The 25,934-nt window shown below is 41.8% G+C and overlaps 1 protein-coding gene and 1 pseudogene across 3 annotated transcripts in view; one reads left to right on the top strand and one right to left on the bottom strand.

Annotated features, from left to right (window-relative positions):
• Positions 1–475: 475 nt before the first annotated feature.
• Positions 476–25,934, top strand: part of DOCK9 (dedicator of cytokinesis 9) — a 324,518-nt gene continuing 299,059 nt past the window's right edge. Inside the window, exons 1-2 of one of the 2 annotated variants that reach the window (XM_082366041.1) lie at positions 476–521; positions 769–842. Coding sequence is in view for 1 of the 2 variants with exons in the window: in XM_082366040.1 (XP_082222166.1) it covers positions 3,900–3,992 (93 nt within the window). In the remaining variant the exon portion in view is untranslated. Of the gene's footprint in view, positions 522–768; positions 843–3,888; positions 3,993–25,934 lie in introns of those variants that run through there. The other variant, XM_082366040.1, reaches the window with a different exon arrangement.
• LOC309616031 (protein enabled homolog) lies at positions 516–3,648 on the bottom strand (annotated as a pseudogene). The gene is made up of 2 exons: positions 942–3,648; positions 516–905 (listed from the first exon to the last, which is right to left on the bottom strand). The product of its transcript is annotated as a protein enabled homolog (transcript).

The following is a 25,934-nucleotide window of genomic DNA, read 5'->3' as shown; positions in this document are numbered from 1 at the left end:
TGAATCTACAAAATTGCATGAAGTCTAACTCGAGAGACTTCCTATCGTTCTAAAATTCCTCACTCTGGACAAATCATTTTTAGGACACTTTCTTATAAATATCACCCTGTGAAAGCACATACAATTCTGGTTGTTCCACATCTTATGATCTTAACCTGCGTAGGGCTGACCTCAATTATTCATGGAATATCAAATATGATAGGAAGACAAACCTGAGAGAAACATTTACAATACAATAGCATAACTTGCTAAATTCTTCATCAGCCTTCTCTGAAAAAAACTTCTCAAGCCTTTCTCCTCTTTATCTTAGTGTGGATTGTGGAAAATGTGCGATTTTTCTCTTGACATGAAAATATTTCAAGGCATGGCGATCTTGCCTGACAGGTTTAGTATTTTCTGCATGACTGATACCGGAACTCCTGTATGACTCCCTTCCATCCTGTTGTAAAGGTCAGAAAAAAGCAGCAAACTGGGAGGGAAATAGCTTATCGCCAGAGTAGTAATGTCTGAAGTCTTTCAAAGTATGTTGGTTTTTCCCTCCTTCCGACTGTTTGTCTCCATTTTCTTCTTACAGCTCACAAAATGTAGGGGGTTTGTTGTTGCTAACAGTTGTTCTTTGTAGGTTTTTTTTTTTTTCCTTCTCTGGATTAAAGTCCTATCTCTCCTTAGTTTGTTTCTCTATGCAGTATTTGACTTGCTCAGTTCCTGCCTGATTGCATCATCGAGCTCATCTTTTAGCTTAGTTAATTCTTTTCTCATTTCATCTAGAATATCCTGCTTCCGCCTGGACTCCGTTCCCCTGGGCTGCGAAGAAGGTGCAGATTTTGGTCTGGAAATAACAGGTGACTTGCTACCATTCATTGTATTTGTTCTTTCCCAAGGTGTTCTTGTCGGTTCAGGTGTTCAGGTACTTGTTCAGGTTGTTCAGATTGTTCAGGTACTTGTTGAAGAGGCCTTAGAAGTTACAGGCTCTGAATCTTCATTTTTGTCCTCTTTTTGTTCTGTTTCTATTGTTGATCCCTTTTCAGCAGTTCTTCTCCTCCTGGCCAGCAGGGCACTCATTTCTTCCATTAAACTACCACCCCCTAAAGGAAGGGGTCCCTTTCCATGACCTGTATCTGTTTTAGAGAAGGCCGAATTCACACCAGTGTTATTCCCTCCGCTTGGGAAAGAGGCATCTTCCATTCGTGACACTTTCCGAAGTTTTGCTCCAGCAGTTGCAGTGGCAAGTCCAGTTAAAGGGCAGTTGTCTTCAGATGTGGATCCCAGAAAGAATCCAGATGCAGGGAGGGGAGGAGCAGGAGGTGGGGGGGGGGAGGGGGTACTTGATTAGGAAGCGGTGGTGGGGGAGGTGGAGGCCCAAGGACGAGGATGGAAGTGGAGGGAGTGGAGGGGGTCCTGGGGGAGGAGGGAGTACGGCTGATGCCTGGGCAGGACCTGGTGGAGTGGAGAAGGGGGTGGAGGTGCAGGTGGTCCCAAGACAATGCCCTGCTGGGCTGGAGTCTCTGCCGGCTGAGAGGCGGCCTGCGAGCCTGGCTCAGAAGCGGGGGAGTCTCCCACCCAGCACAGAGTTCGGAGACGTCTCCTCAGAGGCAGGGGCAGCAGCAGCTGATATTCTTTGCTCTCGCTAGCATTCCAGCTGCTCCCTTTCTAGCTGCTCGTGTGGCTCTCTTTCTGGCCTTTCCCAGTCCAGTCTCTCCAGCCCCTCCCGCTCTTCTCTCTGTCTCTCCAGCTGCTCCTGCTTCAGTCGCTCCGTCTCCAGCCTTTCCCTTTCTAGCCTCTCCCTCGCCAGTCTCTCCCTTTCCATCCTTTCTCTCTCCAGCCTTTCCCACTCCAGCTCCTTTTGTCGTTGCTGTTCTTGTAGTTGCCTTCTTTGAATTTCCAATTCTCCTTGTGATGGGCCATTCTGAACTTGGGCTGGTAGCTGTGAATTTTGTCTAGGCAATGTTGGCCCTGTTTCCTGTGAATTCAACACTTCTAAGGCGTGCGTCACGGCACTTGCGAACACTGGCATCTTCTTTGCTGCCAAAGTTGAGACCATATACCTGTCTAGCATCCCACCATTGGTGGAAGGTCTGTGTAGCTTGATTGTACTTCAGCCCTTTAGGAACGGCACGGTTTATCACGACCTGATGGTCCTGAATCTTCCTGCTCACCACTCTGAACGTGTTGTTGCCTGTATGATGATATATACGAACTCTGCTGAACCCAGCTGAACCACCAGCTGGTACCCACTTTTTATTGGCATCGTCATAAACCATCACAGCAGCTCTTGCCTGACAGTTAATCTGTCCAATTATTATTTTAAATGTATCATGCCACTTCCTTCTGGTCTGCAGAGTTTCTGCTGAAAAATCAGCTGATAACCTTATGGGAGTTCCCTTGTATGTTATTTGTTGCTTTTCCCTTGTTGCTTTTAATATTTTCTCTTTATCTTTAATTTTTGTCATTTTGATTGCAATGTGTCACGGTGTATTCCTCTGTGGGTTTATCCTGTATGGAATTCTCCGGGCTTCCTGGACTTGGGTGATTATTTCCTTTCCCAGGTTAAGACGTTTTCCGCTATTATCTCTTCAAATATTTTCTCAGGCCCTTTCTCTCTTCTCCTTCTGGGACGCCTATAGTGTGAATGTTAGTGTGCTTAATGTTGTTCCAGAGGTCTCTTAACTGTCCTCATTTCTTTTTTTTTTTTGAATATAAATTTTAATTTATTTGTTTGTTTATTTATTTAGTTATGGCTGCATTTGGTCTTCATTGCTGCTTGCAGGCTTTCTCTAGTTGCGGAGAGCAGGAGCTACTCTTCATTGTGGCGTACGGGCTTCTCATTGAGGTGGCTTCTGTTGTTGCAGAGCATGGGCTCTAGGTGCGTGAGCTTCAGTAGTTGTGGCACATGGGCTCAGTAGTTGTGGCGCACAGGCTTAGTTGCTCCATGACATGTGGGATCTTCCGGGACCAGGGCTCGAACCTGTGTCCCCTGCATTGGCAGGCAGATTCTTAACCACTGTGCCACCAGGGAAGTCCTCCTCATTTCTTTTCATTCTTTTTTCTTTTTTCTGCTCCTCAGTGGTGATTTCCCCTACTCTGTCTTCCAGCTTACTGATCCATTCTGCTTCATTTACTCTACTGTTGATTCCTTCCAGTGTGTTTTTCACTTCAGTGATTGTATTTTTCAACTCTGTTTGGTTGTTCTTTATATTTTCTAACTCTTTGTTAACAAATCCTTGTAACTTATCAATCTGTGCATCCATTTTTCTCCCGAGTTCTTGGATCACCTTTACAATTGTTACTCCAAACTCTTTCTCTGGTAGATTGCCTATCTCCACATCACTTAGTTCTTCTGGGGTTTTATCTTGTTCCTTCATCTGAGACATATTCCTCTGCCACCTCATTTTGTCTAAATTTCTATAGTATTTTTATGTGCGTGGTGGGTTAATTACGTTTCTCAACTTTGGAGATGTAGCCCTCTCTAGCAGACGTCCTATGAGTCCCAGCAGTACCCTCCTCTCTCATCACCCAAGGGCCAGGGGCCAGCTGGTCCCAGAGTAGTGTCTGGCCTGTTTGCAGACAACAGGCTGCTGGATCGTAGTTTTCTTCCTTCTGGTTTCTACCCCCTGGTGGGTAAGGCTGGTCTAGAAGCTCATGTAGGCTTCTTGGCGGGAAGGGCTGATGCCAGCCCACTGGTGGGTGGAGCTGGGTCCTGGCCCTCTGGTGGGCAGGGCTGTGCCTAGGGTCCTGTCTAGAGGTGGCTGTGGGATCAGGAAGTCTTTAGGCAGCCTGTCTGCTAATGGGTGGGGCTGTTAGTGGTTTGGCCTGAAGCCTACAGGCTGTTGGGTGGGGCTGGGTCTTGGTGCTAATGACCCAAGCAAGATGTCTGCCTCAAGGATAGTTCATGAAGATGAATGCTCCTCAGTATATCTGCCACCAGCTCTTGTGACCCCAGCATGAGCCACAGCCACCCCCTGCCTCCCCAGGAGACCCTCCAAGACCAGCAGGTAGGTCTGGCCCAGCCTTCTATGAAGTTACTGCTTTTGCCCTTGCTTCCAGTGCACATGAGATTTTGTGTAATCCTTTTAAGAGCTAAGTCTCTGTTTCCCCCAGTCCTGTGGACCTCCTGCAATTAAGCCCCGCTGGACTTTAAATCCAAATGCTCGGGGGCCCCTCTTCCCGATGCCAGACCCCAGGGCTGGGAAGCCTGATATGGACCTCAGAACTCTCACTCCTGTGGGAGAGCCTCTGCCATATAATTATTCTCCAGTATGTGGGTCACCCGGGGGAGGGAGGGGGTGGTGGGGGATTTTTTTTTTTTTACTTGTTTCAGTTTGTTCTTATTTTTATTCTTTTTAACATCTTTATTGGAGTATAATTGCTTTACAATGTTGTGTTAGTTTCTGCTGTAGAACAAAGTGAATCAGCTATACATATACATACATCCTCATATCCCCTCCCTCTTTCATCTCTCTCCCACCCTCCCTATCCCACCCCTCTAGGTGGTCACAAAGCACCAAGCTGATCTCCCTGTGCTATGCGGCTGCTTCCCACTAGCTATCTATTTTACATTTGGGAGTGTAGATATGTCAGTGCCACTCTCACTTTGTCCCAGCTTACCCTTCCCCCTCCCCGTGTCCTCAAGTCCATTCTCTATGTCTGTGTCTTTATTCCTGTCCTGCCCCTAGGTTCTTCAGAAACTTTTTTTTTTTTTTTTTTAGATTCCATATATACGTGTTAGCATACGGTATTTTTCTCTTTCTGGCTTACTTCACTCTGTATGACAGTCTCTAGGTCCATCCACCTCACTACAAATAACTCAATTTAGTTTCTTTTTATGGCTGAGTAATATTCCATTGTATATATGTGCCACATCTTCTTTATTCAGTCATCTGTTGTTGGACACATAGGTTGCCTCCATGTCCTGGCTATTGTAAATAGGGCTGCAGTGAACATTGTGGTACATGACTCTTTTTGAATTATGATTTTCTCAGGGTATGTGCCCAGTAGTGTCATTGTTGGGTCATATGGTAGTTCTATTTTTAGTTTTTTAAGGAACCTCCATAGTGTTCCCCATAGTGGCTGTATCAATTTACATTCCCACCAACAGTGCAAGAGGGTTCCCTTTTCTCCACACCCTCTCCAGCATTTATTGTTTGTAGTTTTTTGGTAATGGCCATTCTGACCAGTGTGAGGTGATACCTCATTGTAGTATTGATTTGCATTTCTCTAATGATTAGTGATGTTGAGCATCCTTTCATGTGTTTGTTGGCAATCTGTATATCTTCTTTGGAGAAATGTCTATTTAGGTCTTCTGCCCATTTTTGGATTGGATTATTTGTCTTTTTGATATTGAGCTGCATGAGCTGCTTGTATATTTTGGAGATTAATCCTTTGTCTGTTGCTTCGTTTGCAAATATTTTCTCCCATTCTGAGGGTTGTCTTTTCATCTTGTTTATGGTTTCCTTTGCTGTGCAAAATCTTTTAAATTTCATTAGGTCCCATTTGTTTATTTTTGTTTTTATTTCCATTTCTCTAGGAGGTGGGTCAAAAAGGATCTTGCTGTGATTTATGTCATAGAGTGTTCTGCCTATGTTTTCCTCTAAGAGTTTTATAGTGTCTGGCCTTACATTTAAGTCTTTAATCCATTTTGAGTTTATTTTTGTGTATGGTGTTAGGGAGTGTTCTAGTTTCATTCTTTTACATGTAGCTGTCCAGTTTTCCCAGCACCACTTATTGAAGAGGCTGTCTTTTCTCCATTGTATATTCTTGCCTCCTTTATTAAAGATAAGGTGACCATATGTGCGTGGGTTTATCTCTGGGCTTTCTATCTTGCTCCATTGATCTGTATTTCTGTTTTTGTGCCAGTACCATAGTGTCTTGATTACTGTAGCTTTGTAGTATAGTCTGAAGTCAGGGAGCCTGATTCCTCCAGCTCCGTTTTTCTTTCTCAAGATTGCTTTAGCTATTCGGGGTCTTTTGTGTTTCCATACAGATGGTGAAATTTTTTGTTCTAGTTCTGTGAAAAATGCCATTGGTAGTTTGATAGCGATTGCATTGAATCTGTAGATTGCTTTGGGTAGTACAGGCATTTTCACAATGTTGATTCTTCCCATCCAAGAACATGGTATATCTCTCCATCTGTTTGTGTCATCTTTAATTTCTTTCATCAGTGTCTTATAGTTTTCTGCATGCAGGTCTTTTGTCTCCTTAGGTAGGTTTATTCCTAGGTATTTTATTCTTTTTGTTGCAATGGTAAATGGGAGTGTTTCCTTAATTTCTCTTTCAGATTTTTCATCATTAGTATATAGGAATGCAAGAGATTTCTGTGCATTAATTTTATATCCTGCTACTTTACCAAATTCATTGATTAGCTCTAGTAGTTTTCTGGTAGCATCTTTAGGATTCTGTATGAATAGTATCATGTCATCTGCAAACAGTGACAGTTTTACTTCTTCTTTCCGATTTGGATTCCTTTTATTTCTTTTTCTTCTCTGATTGCTGTGGCTAAAACTTCTAAAACTATGTTGAGTAATAGTGGTGAGAGTGGGCAACCTTGTCTTGTTCCTGATCTTAGTGGAAATGGTTTCAGTTTTTCACCATTGAGAACGATGTTGGCTGTGGGTTTGTCATATATGGCCTTTATTATGTTGAGGTAGCTTCCCTCTATGCCTACTTTCTGGAGAGTTTTTATCATAAATGGGTGTTGAATTTTGTCGAAGATTTTTCTGCATCTATTGAGATGATCATATGGTTTTTATCCTTCAATTTGTTAATATGGTTTGTCACATTGATTGATTTGCATCTATTGAAGAATCCTTGCATTCCTGGGATAAACCCCACTTGATCATGGTGTATGATCCTTTTAATGTGCTGTTGGATTCTGTTAGCCAATATTTTGTTGAGGATTTTTACATCTAGGTTCATCAGTGATATTGGCCTGTAGTTTTCTTTTTTTGTGACATCATTGTCTGCTTTTGGTATCAGGGTGATGGTGGCCTCGTAGAATGAGTGTGGAAGTGTTCCTCCCTCTGCTATATTTTGGAAGAGTTTGAGAAGGATAGGTGTTAGCTCTTCTCTAAATGTTTGATAGTATTTGCCTGTGAAGCCATTTGGTCCTGGGCTTTTGTTTGTTGGAAGATTTTTAATCACAGTTTCAATTTCAGTGCTTGTGATTGGTCTGTTCATATTTTCTATTTCTTCCTGGTTCAGTCTCTGAAGGTTGTACTTTTCTAAGAATTTGTCCACTTTTTCCAGGTTGTCCATTTTATTGGCATACAGTTGCTTGTTGTAATCTCTCATGATCCTTTGTATTTCTGAAGTGTCAGTTGTTACTTCTCCTTTTTCATTTCTAATTCTGTTGATATGAGTCTTTTCCCTTTTTTTCTTGATGAGTCTGCCTAATGGTTTATCAATTTTGTTTATCTTCTCAAAGAACCAGCTTTTAGATTTATTGATCTTTGCTATTGTTTTCTTTGTTTGTATTTCATTTATTTCTGCTCTGATCTTTATGATTTCTTTCCTCCTGCTAACTTTGGGGGTTTTTTTTTTTGTTCTTCTTTCTCTAATTGCTTTAGGTTAAGGTTAGGTTGTTTATTTGAGATGTTTCTTGTTTCTTGAGGTAGGATTGTATTGCTATAAACTTCCCTCTTACAACTGCTTTTGTTGCATCCCATAGGTTTTGGGTCATTGTGTTTTCATTGTCATTTGTTTCTAGGTATTTTTTGATCTCCTCTTTGATTTCTTCAGTGATCTCTTGGTTATTTAGTAGTGTATAGTTTAGCCTCCATGTGTTTGTATTTTTTTACAGTTTTTTCCCTGTAATTTATATCTAGTCTCACAGTGCTGTGGTCGGAAAAGATACTTGATACAATTTCAGTTTTCTTAAATTTACCAAGGCTTGATTTGTGACCCAAGATATGATCTATCCTGGAGAATGTTCCATAAGCACTTGAGAAGAAAGTGTATTCTGTTGTTTTTGGATGGAATGTCCTATAAATGTCAATTAAGTCCATTTGGTATTATGTGCATTTAAAGCTTGTGTTTCCTTATTTATTTTCTGTTTGGATGATCTGTCTATTGGTGAAAATGGGGTGTTAAAGTCCCCTACTATTACTCTGTTACTATCAGTTTCCCCTTTTATGGCTGTTAGCATTTGCCTTATGTATTGAGGTGCTCCTATGTTGGGTGCATAAATATTTACAATTGTTATATCTTCTTCTTGGATTGATCCCTTGATCATTATGTAGTGTCCTTCTTTGTCTCTTGTATAGTCTTTATTTTAAAGTCTATTTGTCTGATATGAGAATTGCTACTCCAGCTTTCTTTTGATTTCCATTTGCATGGAATATCTTTTTCCATCCCCTCACTTTCAGTCTGTATGTGTCCCTAGGTCTGAAGTGGGTCTCTTGTAGACAGCATATATAAAGGTCTTGTTTTTGTATCCATTCAGCCAGTCTATGTCTTTTGGTTGGAGCATTTAATTCATTTACATTTAAGGTAATTATCAATATATATGTTCCTATTACCATTTTCTTAATTGTTTTGGGTTTGTTATTGTAGGTCTTTTCCTTCTTTTGTGTTTCCTGCCTAGAGAAGTTCCTTTAGCATTTGCTGCAAAGCTGGTTTGGAGGTGCTGCATTCTCTTAGCTTTTGCTTGTCTGTAAAGGTTTTAATTTCTCTGTCGAATCTGAATGAGATCCTAGCTGGGTGGAGTAATCTTGGTTGTAGGTTTTTCCCTTTCAGCACTTTAAATATGTCCTGCCACTCCCTTCTGGCTTGCAGAGTTTCTGCTGAAAGATCAGCTGTTAACCTTATGGGGATTCCCATGTATGTTATTTGTTGCTTTTCCCTTGCTGCTTTTAATATTTTTTCTTTGTATTTAACTTTTGATAGTTTGATGAATATATGTCTTGGTGTGTTTCTCCTTGGATTCATCCTGTTTGGGAATCTCTGTGCTTCCTGGACTTGACTGACTATTTCCTTTCCCATATTAGGGAAGTTTTCAACTATAATCTCTTCAAATATTTTCTCAGTCCCTTTCTTTTTCCCTTCTTCTTCTGGGACCCCTGTAATTTGAATGTTGGTGTGTTTAATGTTGTCCCAGAAGTCTCTGGGACTCTCCTCAATTCTTTTCATTCTTTTTTCTTTATTCTGCTCTGCAGTAGTTATTTCCACTATTTTATCTTCCAGGTCACTTAACTGTTCTGTCTCAGTTTTTCTGCTATTGATTCTTTCTAGAGAATTTTAAATTTCATTTATTGTGTTGTTCATCATTGTTTGTTTGCTCTTTAGTTCTTCTAGGTCCTTGTTAAACGTTTCTTGTATTTTCTCCATTCTATTTCCAAGATTTTGGATCATCTTTACTATCATTACTCTGAATTCCTTCTCAGGTAGACTGCCTATTTCCTCTTCATTTGTTTGGTCTGGTGGGTTTTTACTTTGCTCCTTCATCTGCTGCATATTTCTCTGTCTTCTCATTTTGCTTAACTTACTGTTTTTTGGGTCTCCTTTTCGCAGGCTGCAGGTTCGTAGTTCCCATTGTTTTTGGTGTCTGCCCCCAGTGGGTGAGGTTGGTTCAGCGGGTTGTGTAGGCTTCCTGGTGGAGGGCACTGGTGCCTATGTTCTGGTGGATGAGGCTGGATCTTGTCTTTCTGATGGGCAGGACTGCATCTGGTGGTGTGTTTTGGAGTGTCTGTGAACTTAGTATGATTTTAGGCAGGCTGTCTGCTAATGGGTGAGATTGTGTTCCTGTCTTGCTAGTTGTTTGGCATGGGGTGTCCAGCACTGGAGCTTGCTGGTCATTGAGTGGAGCTGGTTCTTAGTGTTGAGTTGGAGATCTCTGGGAGAGCTCTCGCCGATTAATATTACGTGGGGCCTGGAGGTCTGTGATGGTCCAGTGTCCTGAACCAGCCTCTTCCACCTCAGAGGCTCAGGCCTGACACCCAGCCGGAGCACGAAGACCCTGTCAGCCACACGGCTGCTGCAGGCATTGATACTTTTCTAAAGTCCTGATTGTTTTTGTTTATGACATCTCAGTTGGGGTCTGTAGAAATGATTATGACTGCAGACACAATGAGAGGGGAAAGTTAAACAGAGTTCCAGCCATGGTTGCTGCTTCAGTCCCTTCAGGAGCTCCCTCCAGCCATGGATGGTCTGTGCCCCATAACACCAAGTGTTGGGTGGTGGTAAGGGATATGATTATATCTTGAGTGTGCCCCTCCTACCATCTTGTTGTGGTTTCTTCTTTATGCCTTTAGATGTAGAAGATCTTTTTTGGTAGGTTCCAGTCTTTTTTAACGGATGGCTGTTCAGCCGTTAGTTGTGATTTTGGTGTGCTTATGAGAGGAGGTAAGCTCAAGGTCCTTCTACTCTGCCATCTTGAAAGACTCCACAACAAATTATTTTTCACAGTTGTGGAGGCTGGGGAGTCCATGATCAAAACATCAGTAGATCCAGAGTCTCGTAAGAACCCACTTAGTGGCTTATAGATGGCTATCTTCTCACTGTGTCCTCACATGGCAGAAAGGCTGAGGTTGCTCTCTGGGGTCTCTTTTATAAGGGCACTAATCTCATTCATGAGGGCTCCACCCTCATGACCTAAACACCTCCCAAAGGTCCTACCTCATAATACTATCACAATGGAGATTTAAATTTCAACATATGAATTGGGGGAGGGGGCACATTCCATCCTTAGCACTCTGAAGTCCTGACACATTAAAAGTGAACATTTCCTTCGTGGTCCATTGGTTAAGACTCTACGCTCGCGGGCTTCCCTGGTGGCGCAGTGGTTGAGAATCTGCCTGCCAATGCAGGGGACACGGGTTCGAGCCCTGGTCTGGGAAGATCCCACATGCCGCGGAGCAACTAAGCCCGTGAGCCACAACTACTGAGCCTGCGCGTCTGGAGCCTGTGCTCCGCAACAAGAGAGGCCGCGATAGTGAGAGGCCCGCGCACCGCGGTGAAGAATGGCCCCCACTTGCCGCAACTGGAGAAAGCCCTCACACAGAAACGAAGACCCAACACAGCCATAAATAAATAAATAAATAAATAAATTAAAAAAAAAAAAAAAAAAAAAAGACTCTACGCTCGCAATGCAGGGGGCACAGGGTTTTTTTTGGTTTTTTGTTTTAATTAATTAATTAATTAATTATATTTTTGGCTGCGTTGGATCTTTGTTGCTGCACACGGGCTGTTCTCTGGTTGTGTCAAGCGGGGGTTACTTTTTGTTGTGGTGCACGGGCTTCTCATTGCGGTGGCTTCTCTTGTCGCCGAGCACAGGCTCTAGGTACGTGGGCTCAGTAGTTGTGGCTCACAGACTCTACAGTGCAGGCTCAGTAGTTGTGGCTCGCGGGCTTAGTTGCTCTGCGGCATGTGGGATCTTCCCGGACCAGGGATCGAACCCGTGTCCCCTGCATTGGCAGGCGGATTCTTAACCACTGCTGGGGGCACAGGTTTGATCACTGGTCAAGGAACTAAGATCCTGCATCCCACATGGCACAGCCAAAAAAAAAAGTGAACATCTTCTGGGAAAAAAAGAATGGTTGAGTCTACCCATGACCCTTAGTTTTCTGTAAAGGCTCCAGGTTATTCATAGTAAAATGTTATCAGTCAGTGGTTTTATTTATGCCATTCCCACCACTTTTACTATATTTTTCACAAATTAATGAGCTCTTTTCATATTATATCTATAGACACAACTAAATATAATACACGAGGAACCCATTAAATTCTGTAATCACTGTTTTCTGTAACAGGATCTGTGGCTATTCATACTCAGCCAAAAGAGGCCTTTTCAGAGGAAAAATGAAATAACCAATGCAAAGACACCTATGATTTCCTTTGGAGTATTCCAGCCACATGAGTGGAAAAAGATAAAGAAGATGGTGGAAGACCCCAAATCTTCCCAGTGAAAAGCTGTGAATTCACTTCTGCTTTGGGGTCAGAGCTTGACCACAGACCAAAAAAGAGGGACATATGAATGAAACCACGTTGGTTGAACATCTGGGTTGCATTTGGCCCAAAGGCTTACCTCAGTTTCAGTTTTCTGAGATATAAAAAAAGGCTAAAACGGATCCATGAAAATTGCCTAATTGGCAGTATTCTCAAGGCCTGTTGGGATTCAAAGATGACAGTTACAGCTAGAGAGTGATCAGTTAGAACCCAGGCTCCAATTTAGGATAATAAGCAGCAAGCATCAAGGAAGACTTCTGTTTTTCTTGTTGGTATTTTGAATGAGCTCTGGAAAATACTTTGGGAAAATTATAAACCCCTTTGCATAATTTTACTTTGACATCTAATAGTTTTCATCATAAATTTGACATTTCTGGAATATTATAAATATTGCTCTTTCAAATGTATCCAGTGGAATCTAAATGCCATGGCAATTTATTATTTACATCATCCATTTAAGAAACACAGATCATCTTTAACGGTTGGATAGTTCACATTGTTTCTCATTTTCCTTCAAACTCCTACTTGTTTTCCATTTCCTCCCTAGAAGTTTATCCTAATATAACTTTTTTTCCTTTGGCCACACCACCCGGCTCTCAGGATCTTAGTTCCCCAACCAGGGATCGAACCCAGGCCCCTGGCAGTGGAAGCATGGAGTCCTAACCACTGGACCACCAGGGAATTCCCTACATTTTTATGCTTTAAAGTCTTTTATTGCTCACCCTTTCATAGTACTTTGCCAGAGAAAAGTGTGTATATTTAATATAACTTTCTGTGACTATGAAATTGAAGGTGATAAAAATTTCTTTTGTATTGAGTTGATATTATAATTATTCTTAGTCCACAGTTGATTAAAACAACAAAAATATATTACAAACTTTAATAAATGATAAAGAAAAGTACAGTTTTATTGAAAATGTTGCCAAAAACTGGAAACACGTAGATGTCCATCAATAGGAGAATGGATAAATGAACTGTGGTATATTCACACAGTGGAATCCTACTTAGCGATAGAAAGGAACAAACTATTTATACATGAAACAACAGGAATGAATCTTGAAAATATTATTTTTATCTAAAAGAATCCAGACACAAAAGAGCACATATTGTATGATTTCCATTCATATGAAGTTCTAAAACAGGCAAAACTAACCTATGGTGGAAGAACATCAGAACAGTGGTTGCCTCCGGGGTGGAGTTGGGGCAGGGATTGACTAGGAAATGGCATCAGGGAACTTTCTGGGTGATGGCAAGACTCTGTCTTGAGGGGGTTTTGTTACACAGGTGTATGTATTGTTGAAACCCACAGAATGGTCCACTTAAGGTTTGAGCATTTCATTGCATGTTGATCTTACAAAAAAAATAACTGTCAACAAATATTGAATTCTAACATGCTGAAGTATTGGGGGTAAAATATACTGGTGCCTGCAAGTTACTTTGGAACTTATCTGGATTGATAGATGGATAGAATGGAGGACAAATAGATATGTGATATGGCAAGCTTAGTAAAAATAATTCTAGAGTCTAGGCAGTGGGTATATGACGTATACTGCAAAATTCCTTCAACTTTTCTGTATGCTTGAAATTTTTCATTAAAACATTTGAAAAATGTATTGAAAATGCTATCTTACTGAGATGGGTGTGAATATCTTCAATCAGTTCATATATCCAAGAATATTAATTCTTGTTAGAATTAATGCTAGTTTCAGCATCAACTTCATGCATGTTTTCCTCTTTTAAAAATGTAAGCTCTGAGAAAACATGTAGATAGATGGTAAAAAATGGAGAGAGAGAAAACGGTGGAGAGAAAGGCATCTAGTTGAGGGACGAAGAGGATCCACCCAGCATGGTGTGGAGAGGAAGGCACGGATACAGAGACACTGCAGGAGTACAAACAAATGGACTTACCGCAGAGATCAAATCCAGGACCGAGTGCCTTTAGGGGGAGAAGACAAAGATGTTTCAGGAACACTAAAGCTGAAGATCCCATCAGCAAACATAGGGAACACATTCTAGAGCAGAGAGAGAAGTCATCCCTGGACATTTTCATCTCAAGTCACCAGAGCTACATCCAGGGGGAAATACTGAGTAAGAATTCAGAAGTGTGGGTATGAAGTTCAGAGGCGAGTTCAGGGACAAAGAAGTTGATTTGCAGCATGAGTACTTAGCTGATTTCACTGCTCCGGTTACCCAGCCAAAGTTCATGCTCTATCAGGAGCCATATCCTTTGAATTTTGCCCATGGTCTTGGGAGTTTGGTACTTTGAAGGAACAGGGGGGATATCAGATTAAATCATCAAGAAAAAATGGGGGAGGTTCTAGGACTCTACCTACCCTCCGGATGATTGAGAAAGAGTTGGCAGTGAAGAGGAGGAGAATCAAGGGAATAAACCCTCATTGAAGCCAAGAGAAAGGAGAGTTTACCAAAGGAGGGTGTGGTCAGACAATCGTGTTAAATGCCGCAGAGTTTAAGGAGGATTAGGACTGAAGTGGGGCTACTGTCTGCTGCAGAACAGCAGTTATTCTCTACCAGAGCAATTTTGACCCCCATACCTAGGAAGGTGGTGCTACTGGCATCTAGTGGGTAAGGGCTAAACATCCTACACTGCACAGGGCAGCTCTTCTCACAACAAAGAATTATTCTGCCCCAAGTGTCAATAGCGCAGAGGTTAAAATCCCTGCTAATACAGCAACTGTAGAATTTTCTGGGATGAACTCATTTTCAAATATTCTTATCAGAGCATGTGTCTCCAATAGGAGTTTGGAAAATGTGGTCCCCCGAAGTGAGAGAGTGGCATGGACATATATACACTACCAAATGTAAAATAGATAGCTAGTGGGAAGCAGCCACATAGCACAGGGACATCAGCTCAGTGCTTTGTGACCACCTAGAGGGGTGGGATAGGGAGGGTGGGAGGGAGACGCAAGAGGGAGGAGGTATGGGGATATATGTATATGTATAGCTGATTCACTTTGTTATACAGTGGAAACTAACACACCATTGTAAAGCAAGTATACTCCAATAAAGATGTATAAAGGGGCTTCCCTGGTGGCGCAGTGGTTAAGAATCCGCCTGCCAATGCGGGGGACACGGGTTCGAGCCCTGGTCCCGGAAGATCCCACATGCCACGGAGCAGCTGGGCCCGTGAGCCACAATTACTGAGCCTGTGCGTCTGGAGCCTGTGCTCCGCAACAAGAGAGGCCGCGATAGTGAGAGGCCCGCGCACTGCGATGAAGAGTGGCCCCCACTTGCCACAACTGGAGAAAGCCCTCGCACAGAAACGAAGACGTAACACAGCCATAAATAAATAAATAAATAAAATTTAAAAGAGATAAGCAAAACATTCTAAAAAAAAAAAAAAGATTATTAAAAAAAAAGATGTATAAAAATAAAAATATAAGATAAGCTAAATGACCTAATACTTAAAAAAAAAAAAAAGAAAGAAAATGTGGTCCCCAATGTTGAGGTATCCTGAAGGATATTATCCCTGTATCTTAGCCAGGGGGATAGACTCTGCTTTCTACCTTGTTTCGGAGCTTATTTCCCGATGGCTGTCCCCTTCTTCACTCTCTCTTTTTTTTTTTTAATTTTTAAAATTTATTTATTTATTTATTTTTGGCTGCATTGAGTCTTCGTTGCTGCGTGTGGGCTTTCTCTAGTTGTGGCGAGCAGGGGCCACTCTTCTTTGTGGTGTGCAGGCTTCTCATTGCAGTGGCTTCTCTTGTTGCGGAGCACGGGTTCTAGGCGCATGGACTTCAGTAGTTGTGGTAAACAGGCTTAGTTGCTCCGCGGCATGTGGGATCTTCCCGGACCAGGGCTCGAACCTGTGTCTCCTGCATTGGCAGGCGGACTCTTAACCACTGTGCCACCAGGGAAGTCCCTCCACTCTCATTTTTTAAAATCTTAAACTGATACTCCTGAATAACTTACACTTCCATGATCTCCAGTGAACCATGCCCCATCCTGTTTTCTACATTCGCACAAACTCTCACTTACACATACACACACTATTTTACACACATTCCCTATCCTCAACACATCATCTTATTTCTCTTGATTTTCCACCTAGAGATCTGGTTGAAATGACCTGGAATCACCTCCTACTCCCTGGGTTGGTCCAGTTCCTTCCGCAGAACTGACCAGCTCATCACAGCCCCTTCACGCTCGCTGCTCAGGAGCCCTCAGCGCCCAGCACACTCTAAGGTTCAGAAATTATATGCTGGCCCTGAATCCTTGATGAGAATTGGAGTTGACAGTTTTCTGGAAAACAAACAAAATTTGTCCCTTCTCATCTGGCCCTTTATGTCTTCCCCCCATAGAACCTTTCCAGTGAATTTCTATGCTGGTTAAAATCTACTGGACTAAATTCTGTATTCTTCAGTGCTGATTTTTCTCTTTCCTCATTCCTTCCCTGCTTTGGCTGTGAGACCAAAGGGCCAAAGAACAATTTAAAAAAATAAAGTAAATACGTTTAATAGCTCTTTCCTCTTATTAAACTTCACAGCATCTCTTCATTTCTCCCCTCTCCCACCCATCCTCTCATACTGGCTGGAAAAACTGCCCTGCATCTTGGCTGCCAAAGTTTGACTTGTTCTGGGCTTTCATTCAGGTACTTTCATTCTGAGTTTTCCAGCACTAAACCTGTCTTCTGAGAGGGCATTAGAAGAAGTAAGGGGTTTATGGCAGCAGATCTGTTCTCCTCTAGCCAATGTATATACATATATATAGACTCTGAGTCCTCTGGCTCAAGAGCCAGGAGATCCTAACGTTATTATTGAACTTTATGTAATCAAGCACTGAGCACTGGCAAAAAGTACAGGCACAGTTTCTTGGGGATTTTTTTTTATTTGACAGTTTAATTGAACTTGTTTCTCTTTCTCTGAAAATGTTCTAGAAAATAAAACAGCAGTAAAAATTGATTTTTCCACACTGTTATTTGATACATCGATCTGTTACTTTCAAGTTTGCTTCCTACTCCTCTTGTAGATATTTTGATGAGTTTCTGTTAAAGCAGTAACAATTTAATTTTTAATGATGGGGCTTCCCTGGTGGCGCAGTGGTTAAGAATCCGCATGCCAATGCAGGGGACATGGGTTCAAGCCCTGGTCCGGGAAGATCCCACATGCCGCGGAGCAACTAAACCTGTGCACCACAACTACTGAGCCTGCGCTCTAGAGCCCGCGAGCCACAACTACTGAGCCCACGTGCCACAACTACTGAAGCCCACATGCCTAGAGCCCGTGTTCTGCAACAAGAGAAGCCATGACAACGAGAAGCCTGCGCACTGCAATGAAGAGTAGCCCCCGCTCACCGCAACTAGAGAAAGCCTGCACACAGCAACGAAGACCCAACACAGCCAAACAAACAAACAAACAATTTAATTAATTAATTTAAAAAAATTTTTGTTTAATGATGGATATTTTATTGCCAGTCTCCTAGTGCTCAGCTTCAACTTTCAATCTAGTGGTTTATTTATTAAGACATTGGCGCTTTTGACTATTTGTGACTCATTTCTCTAAGGCCCCATTCTTTTAAAATGCCAAAGCACAAGTAAGGACAGTTATATAATCAAGTGATGGTTTGATAACAGACACCCTGGGCATCAGCCATGAAATATGCATTCAAGGATCAGATAGCAACAAAGGGAGAAAAGAGACTGAAAAAAAAAAAAGCAGAGCCTCAGGGACCTGTGGGACAGTAACTAACCATCTAACATCTGTGTCATTGGAGTCACCGACCTTCGGCTGGTGGCAGACAGGACACCAGTGGGAGCTGGAGAGTCAATTTTACTCTTTCCGGAAGACTTTCTGAGATGCAGTGGTTTATCCCACCTGTCTGAACACATCACACAGGGCCAAGCTTTCAGCTGTGCTGTTTATGAAGCTCTAGGCAGCTCAGTATGCCCCCCTTTATAATTATTCTCCCCCTTCCCATTTCCCTCCCTGCTGCTTCCGGGAGCTTGCGCTCCCCATGAACATGTTACCGCAGAAGATTTGATTCTATTTTAAAGCAAACCTATATCTCTTTATCTTCTGGAATCCTCTTATTTATGTTATTTCCCCTAGTTATATCTCTCGAGTTTTTTTTCCCTCTTGTAGTTTCCATTTCTTTGTATATTCATTGTCTTTTAAGCTTTTTGTTCTGTTTGTCTTCCATACCACCAAGCGGGATCTTAACAGTGACAATTTTCTCTTAATATTTTAGTTTAAAGTGTTTTTAGTTCTAGAAAGTTTGTGTGTGATTGAATCTTCTTATGTGCTCTTTTTATATTTTAATTCAACTTTTTGTCTGTCTCCTCCAACAATTTTATTTCCCTAAAACCTAACTATCATGACTATTCTGATAGTTTCTCTGTGGCTACTGTGTCTTCATCAGGTATTTGTATTGGTTTCCTATTACTGCTGTAACAAATTACTGCAACTTAGTGGCTTAAAATGACATAAGTTTATTATCTCACAGTTCTGGATGTCAGAAGTCCTAAAATTAAGATGTCAGCATAACTTCGTTCCTTTTGGAGGCTTTGGGGAAGAATTCATTTCCATGTTTGTAGAGGCTGCCTGCCTTCCTCAAGTGAGTCCTGCTCAAGTCTTCCCTGTGGCTGGGTTTTCTTAAACCTTGGTTCTCACTCTAGTGGCTGAACACTCTGTCCCCACTTAGCACTCAGTTCCAGTGTCTCTTGCCTTGTAAGCCTGCTTTTGTAGCCTGACAAATGACTGTCCCTGTAGCCAGTCCTGTGGCTTCCAGACGTTACTGCTTGTCCGTTTGGATCATTATGTTCCCAAATGCAAGGCTGCCATGCCTCAGTGTCTGCCCAACACCCCTCTATCGCACTTAGTCCCCTTGGGGGATTGGTTCCAGGGATCCCCACAGATAACAAAATCCACGGATGCTCAAGTCCCTTGTATAAAATGGCATAGTATTTGCATATAACCTACACATATCCTTCCCATGCTTTAAATCATCACTAGATTACCTCTAATACCTAATACAATGTAAGTGCTGTGTAAATAGTTGTAATTACAATGTAAATACTATGTCAATAGTTGGCACCAAGTGGCAAATTCGAGTTATGCTTTTTGGAACTTTCTGGAATTCCCCCTGCCCCCCATCCAAGTTTGACGAATCCCCGGGTGGTTGAATCTGTAGATGTGGAACCGGGAAATACGGAGGGCTGTTCTTCTGGATTTCCTAAGTGCTAAGCGCTGCCTGGTTCACTGTCAGTCTTAGGCCTCTCAGCAGGTGATGTGCTGCCTGCAGTTTGGTCCCCTCCCTCCATGCATCTTTCTTTGCTCCATGAGCACGTGTAGACTCCAGGTGCAGACCGCTCCTGGGCTGTCCTGTCCTGTCTACTCCATCCCCAAGCTCCTGTTCTGATAGAAAGGATGTGGAATTCAGAGACTTCCCAGCAGGGCAGCTCCTTGGAGGTGGGGACCTCATTTTGCATACGCTCAATTGCATTAAATTCCTAGCTGTTCTGAAAAAAAAAAAAAAAAAAAAAATCTGATTTTGTTCAACCACGTTAAACTCTTAGTTAGTATGGAAAAAAAAAATCTGATTTTCACATTCTCATTTGACCTCCAAAATATATAATTTCATCAAACTCCCCTTCACAAATGGCTCTTCTATAGCTCATTAACCACAAGATTTTGTTCTCTTATAAAAATATATCAGGAAGATTTGAAAGTCTGAAACTGTGATGAAAACCCCGTGTTGGCCTGAGTGTATGAGGAGAGCGGTTGGGAACATTCTCTTCCAGCTGTCCTCATATGGCAGCCATAGAATCTTCAGCACGTCTTTTTACAGTTTTTGTGACTCATTTCCTCACTTGTAACACAGAAATACTAATGCAGTGCCAACCAGCCATAAAGGAGTGTTATGAAAATTCTGGCCATAGGGTAATTAAAACTTTATTTCATATATGATTTTGAACTTATGTATTTATAATACAATACTCTAGGGTTTGAATATCTTATATTATTTTTGGCTCCTCTTGTAGTGACTGGAAGCTGTGAATTATATAGACCGTGATGGAAAATCACTCCCTGCACAGCACCCTGGAATGCAGTGTCCATAAAAGGCACCGTGCTGGCTCCAGAAATTGAACGATTTCATACCTAACCTGTGATCCTAGTTCCCTCCCCTTCACATCTGAGAGTGCACTGGCACAAAGGGGAGAAAAGTCTCTTTCTTTTCACATGTTTTCATCTCACAGCTCCTCTTGCAGGTTTCCTAGTTGGAAAGCTATTTCTACACAGGAAGGTTGCTGTTCCTGGAAGAATCCTTTGTGGTCCTATGGTGTAGCCTCTCTCCCAATGCAAAAATCCCATCTACAAAATCGAGAGATGGCCTGCCCAGCATTAATTAACTTATGTATGTATTTATTGAACACCTGCTGTGTGCTAGATATTGTGTGAGGCCTCGCACATTGGCAGACCCCCAGATAAAGACTCAAGTGCAAGTAGTTTATGTGAGAGAGGGTCCCAGGAAACACTGGACATGGTGGATGTGAGACAGGGAAGGGAAGGGAAGGAAGACAATGGAGGGTCATTATCAAGCAAATTACCACTGTGGGCAGAGAGCTCAATCCCGCTACCTAACTGAAAACTATGAATTAAAACTCAGAATTAACCCAACTGAGGAGCAAGGGGATGGGTATTCATCCACCAATTCTCCATTGGTTCAGGGCACTTTCAAGGGAATTAACTGTCAGCATTTCTGACTTCCCTGTGCTCAGGCACAGTGTGTTCCCAAGGCAAGAGAAAACCTTGAAGTGGAGATTTTCAAGGTCAGCTGTAAGTAGCCTTTGACTCTGGAAGCAAATGCCAAGGGGTTTGGGGTGAGGGGCACCGATAACACCTGCTACATGTGGGGAAGATGGACAGAATTAAGAACCCCCCCTTCCCACTTGTGACTCGAAGGAGGGAGCGGGACGTTCACTCGTTGAACCCAGTGGTGTCCAAGGTGGGCAGGGTACAGGTGAACAGGAGAAACACTGGAGTAATGGAGGTGAAAAGTCTGAGGGGACATTGTGCAAAACCTGAGGCAAATCAGGGTGCAGATGAGCAGTGAGAAGAGCGACGGCCCAGACAACCTCAGGCCATGAGTAGTTGTCAGGGATCCAAATGACGAGCTGGTCAGGAATGACGTGGAAACACCAGCCTTCTCGCCGCTGATGGAGACGCTTCCCCAGGGGAGAAAAACCCGACACAGGGCAAACCTTGGGCAAAGAGGTTAGAAGGAAGCAGGTAAGCTGGGCAGGGCTGCCAGCGTCTCTCTTGCGTCCCGGGGGAGAGCTAGTAGAAAACACGTGTGTCAGAGAGCCAGGCAGAAGGGCCAGCAGGGTGAGTAACCAGGGGCAGGGAAGGTGCAAGGCTGGACCGCAGTGCTTTCACTAGGCCTGGTTCTGTTTAACACCAGTTACTCAGGCCAGTGCAAGGGATGCCAAGCCAGGCCTAAGTCCACTCCCTTGTGGGAAGGAGCAACTAGTATCCAGCTGGGCTGTAGGTTGTTTGGGTTATGGGAAGTGGCAGGGCTGAGCCTGTACGAAGTCAGAAATCGTTCAGGGGAGCTGCTGGGTGCTGGGGCAGGTGAGGGTGACTCTCCAGGGTAAGGCAGCTTGAAGAGAAGCGCTTCACTTGTTAGGATGCTTTTCTCTGGGTCGGACTGAAAGCTACCTCCCTTGAACTTTTTCTTGGTCCCTTTGGAATTCCTTGATCAGTCCCTAGAAAGCTTTTGTCAACATAGTGCCTGGTCCATGGCAAACAATAAAAGCTCCCATTTAGGTAGGTATTTGTGCTTTGTGAGACATTAGGAAGGTTACGATAAAAATGTTATGACTAATGTCCCCTCCCATGGTTTCAGCTAGACTGTTCTTTTTTTTTTTTTTTAATATTTATTTATTTATTTAGGCTGCGCTGGGTCTTAGTTGCAGCACACGGGATCTTCGTGGCGGCATGCGGGATCTTTTAGTTGCGGCTGTGGGCATGTTTCCCGACCAGGGATCAACCCGGGCCCCCTGCATTGGGAGCGCAGAGTCTTACCCACTGGACCACCAGGGAAGTCCCCTCTGCTAGATTGTTTTATTCCTGATATTTCCAGGGAAAGAGCCTCTGCCATTGACACATGTTGGGTTTGTAGTGCTTTACTGCCAAGCTCCTCATTCCTGACCTTCTACTTCCTATCTCAGGCTCACAATCCAAGGCACCATCTCAAACAGCAATATCTTTCTCCTTTTCCTCTGCTCTGCCTTTACAAACCCGCCACTGAGATTTCCCCCATTGCGATGCCCATCCTCTTACCGAATTTTAAATGTACCCAGCATTTGTCCAGGTTACCTCTCATTGAAAGAAACATATTTTGCTACCCTGTGAACCTGCCATATTGACCAAAAAGGGCTTTAATTCATTTTATGTTATCTGAAACTTAAAGGAAAAAGAACTTTTAGACTGAAATGCTCTACATGTTCGGTGACAAAGCACAGTAACAACATATAAAGCTGCCATCTCATTCAATCCAAACCAAAAGGGGAAAAAAACACAACAAAGCAACTGTCATTGTTTTAGCCAAAGCAGCACCTTTAAGGATGAATAACAGTGGTGCACACACATTGGCAAGTCTGTTTGTGGTCACTTTGCAAATTTGTATAAGTGATACTCTTATATCCTAATTAGGATTTGAAACATTGCTCTTTTTATAACTGAAACAAGCTTTTTACTGTTTACTCTGCTTTATATAGTACCACTCAACTGCAGACAGGAGACAACTAAATTAATCTACAAATAGTAGAAGGGAATTGAAAAGTTTGGTTTAAAGAGCTTGTGTCTTTTGAGCTAAACATTTTCTATTTCATTTTAATTGCATGTTTATGGATTTCTGAGAAATTAAAAATATGTCCTCATTAACAAGATAGAAAGCCCAGAGATAAACCCACGCACCTATGGTCAACTAATCTATGCCAAAGGAGGCAAGGATATACAATGGAGAAAAGACAGTCTCTTCAATAAGTGGTGATGGGAAAACTGGACAGCTACATGTAAAAGAATGAAATTAGAACACTCCCTAACACCATACACAAAAATAAACTCAAAATGGATTAGAGACCTAAATGTAAGACCGGACACTATAAAACTCTTAGAGGAAAACATAGGAAGAACACTCTTTGACATAAATCACAGCAAGATCTTTTTTGATCCACCTCCTAGAGTAATGGAAATAAAAACAAAAATAAACAAATGGGACCTAATGAAACTTCAAAGCTTTTGCACAGCAAAGGAAACCATCAACAAGATGAAAAGACAACCCTCAGGATGGGAGAAAATATTTGCAAACGAATAAATGGACAAAGGATTAATCTCAAAAATATATAAACAGCTCATGCAGTTCAATATTAAAAAAACAAACAACCCAATCCAAAAATGGGCAGAAGACCTAAATAGACATTTCTCCAAAGAAGACATACAGATGGCCAAGAAGCACACGAGAAGCTGCTCAACATCATTAGTTATTAGAGAAATGCAAGTCAAAACTACAATGAGGTATCACCTCACACCAGTTAGAATGGGCATCATCAGAAAATCTACAAACAACAAATGCTGGAGAGGGTGTGGAGAAAAGGGAATCGTCTTGCACTGTTGGTGGGAATGTAAACTGATACAGCCACTGTGGCGAACAGTATGGAGGTTCCTTAAAAAACTAAAAATAGAATTACCATATGATCCAGCAATCCCACTACTGGGCATATACCCAGAGAAAACCATAATTCAAAATGACACATGCACCCCAATGTTCATTGCAGCACTATTTACAATAACCAGGTCATGGAAGCAACCTAAATGCCCATCGACAGACGAATGGATAAAGAAGTGGTGGTACATATATACAATGGAATATTACTCAGCCATAAAAAGGAACGAAATTGGGTCATTTGTTGAAACACAGATGGACCTAGCGACTGTCATACAGAGTGAAGTAAGTCAGAAAGAGAAAAACAAATATCGTATATTAACGCATATATGTGGAACCTAGAAAAATGATATGGATGAAGCAGTTTGCAGGGCAGAAATTGAGACACAGATGTAGAGAACAAACGTATGGATACCAAAGGGGGAAAGCGGTGGGGGGTGGGAGGGTGGTGTGATGAATTGGGCGATTGGGATTGACATGTATACACTGATGTGTGTAAATTGATGACTAATAAGAACCTGCTGTATAAAAAAAAAAAAGTCCTCATTACAGCAGGCACCCACACCAAAGAGAAAGAACAAGCCACAAAGAGGGAGAATGAAAATTCCACAACAAAGAATTCAGAGGGAAGGATAGGATTATTCTTGCCCAGCCGAAAAAGAGTCAGAAGAAATGGGCTCTCTCAGTATAGAGCATAACCTTTTCTTCTTCAATTCCCATGTGGTTGTCCCCAACTCTTGTTCATTTTGCTAAAATTTTTGATAATGTTAAATATCTCAGCAATGAATTTTCAATCATAATTTCCATTGACAATGTAGTTTAAAAACTTCAACCTGGAGAATTTACACACACACACACACACACACATACACATTCTCCAAGTTTAAGTGTATATATATACATATATATATATATTTTAAATAAACACTTTCTTTTCCTTAATATTATTGACCCTGAATCTGAAGGCATATATGTTTAATGAGAACATATTTCTTTTATAAATGATCTTTCTTCTTTTCCCATTTTTATTGGGAACTCCATTTCCATTAATTCCCATTCTACCAAAAAAGGAACCATTTTTAAGGTCAGGTTAAAAGTATTTTTTCGTTTCTTTTGATCTTAATAACTGACATAAAAGTAGGTTATGTCCTACTTTTAGGAGAGAGCCTGTGCATGCTGAGGAAAACATGAAGGGAAGTCGTAGTTTAAAAAAGTCATTTCTCATTCTCTATTTTCTAAAATATTGAAAATATTAAAGCTGAAACCATCCCTATGCGTGATTTTGCTTCTTTTACAGTAGAGAAACGTGGATTTATGACAAAACCTAAATCCTAAGGAAAAGGTAATGACAACTTTAAAAGAAAAACAAGTTTTTCAAAAAATAAACAGAGTGAACAGTGGTAGATCTATAAATGAGGTCAAAAGAGAAAGAATACGAAACATCTGTTGCTAATATTCCTTTAATGCTTATAGTACAAATTTCCAAATTAAGTAGGTCTAAATTTTTAAAACTTGCTTTCTGAACTTTCATTGACAGATAGAAGGGGAAGAGATCAGAAATCTCAGCAAACCATTCTTGCCTTATAATTTTTCTCATTGTTTTTGAGTAAGGTAAGATTTTTTCTGACCTGCACCAACACTGCCAAATAAATTTTGTTTAGATTTTCTGAAGCAGGAGTTTAGATGGACGTTTCTGGGCTTGAAGCTTGGAATGGAATCATCATAGAGGTTGATATAATAGATGCAAGAATGTTAACTGCATCTATTAACTCTGAATTCCTCCTAGGCATTACTTTCTTAATTCTTCTGAACAATCCTATAAAGCAGGTATTATTATCCCTATTTTACAGATAAGGAAAGGTGAGTCTTAGAAATTAAACAACTTGCAGAAAGTGGAACTGAGATTCAAGCAGAGGTCTGTCTGTCTCCAGGCTAAAGTACCAAGTGACTCCCATGTAGGGTTAAACAAGCTGATAAAGATAAAGGTGGCAAACAGGATGGGGGAAATAGGGTCAAAGATGGGGTCTTTTCCTCTGAGGTATTAATGAATGGGTTTTTGAGTCAAAATTTGAAGTAGGTGATAAGGTAGGAATTGAAGTAAATCGTTAGGTTAGGATTCAATTTAGGGCTGGCATTGGAGTTAGGATTTTACTGAGAGGTGGGGATGGCCTCTGTGTTTGAGACTGAGATAGAGTTTAGATTCAGAGTGGCATTTGCATTAAGTACTGCAAAGGGATTGGAAACCAGCGGTGTTAACTAAACTTCCCTGATGACAAGAATCACCTGGGGAATTGTTGGAGCTACAGATTCCTGGT

This window comes from Balaenoptera borealis (assembly GCF_965194805.1).
Source record: "Balaenoptera borealis genome assembly, chromosome: 18".
NCBI classification, from domain to species: Eukaryota; Metazoa; Chordata; class Mammalia; order Artiodactyla; family Balaenopteridae; genus Balaenoptera; species Balaenoptera borealis.
This window is presented reverse-complemented; position numbering and strand designations above follow the sequence as displayed.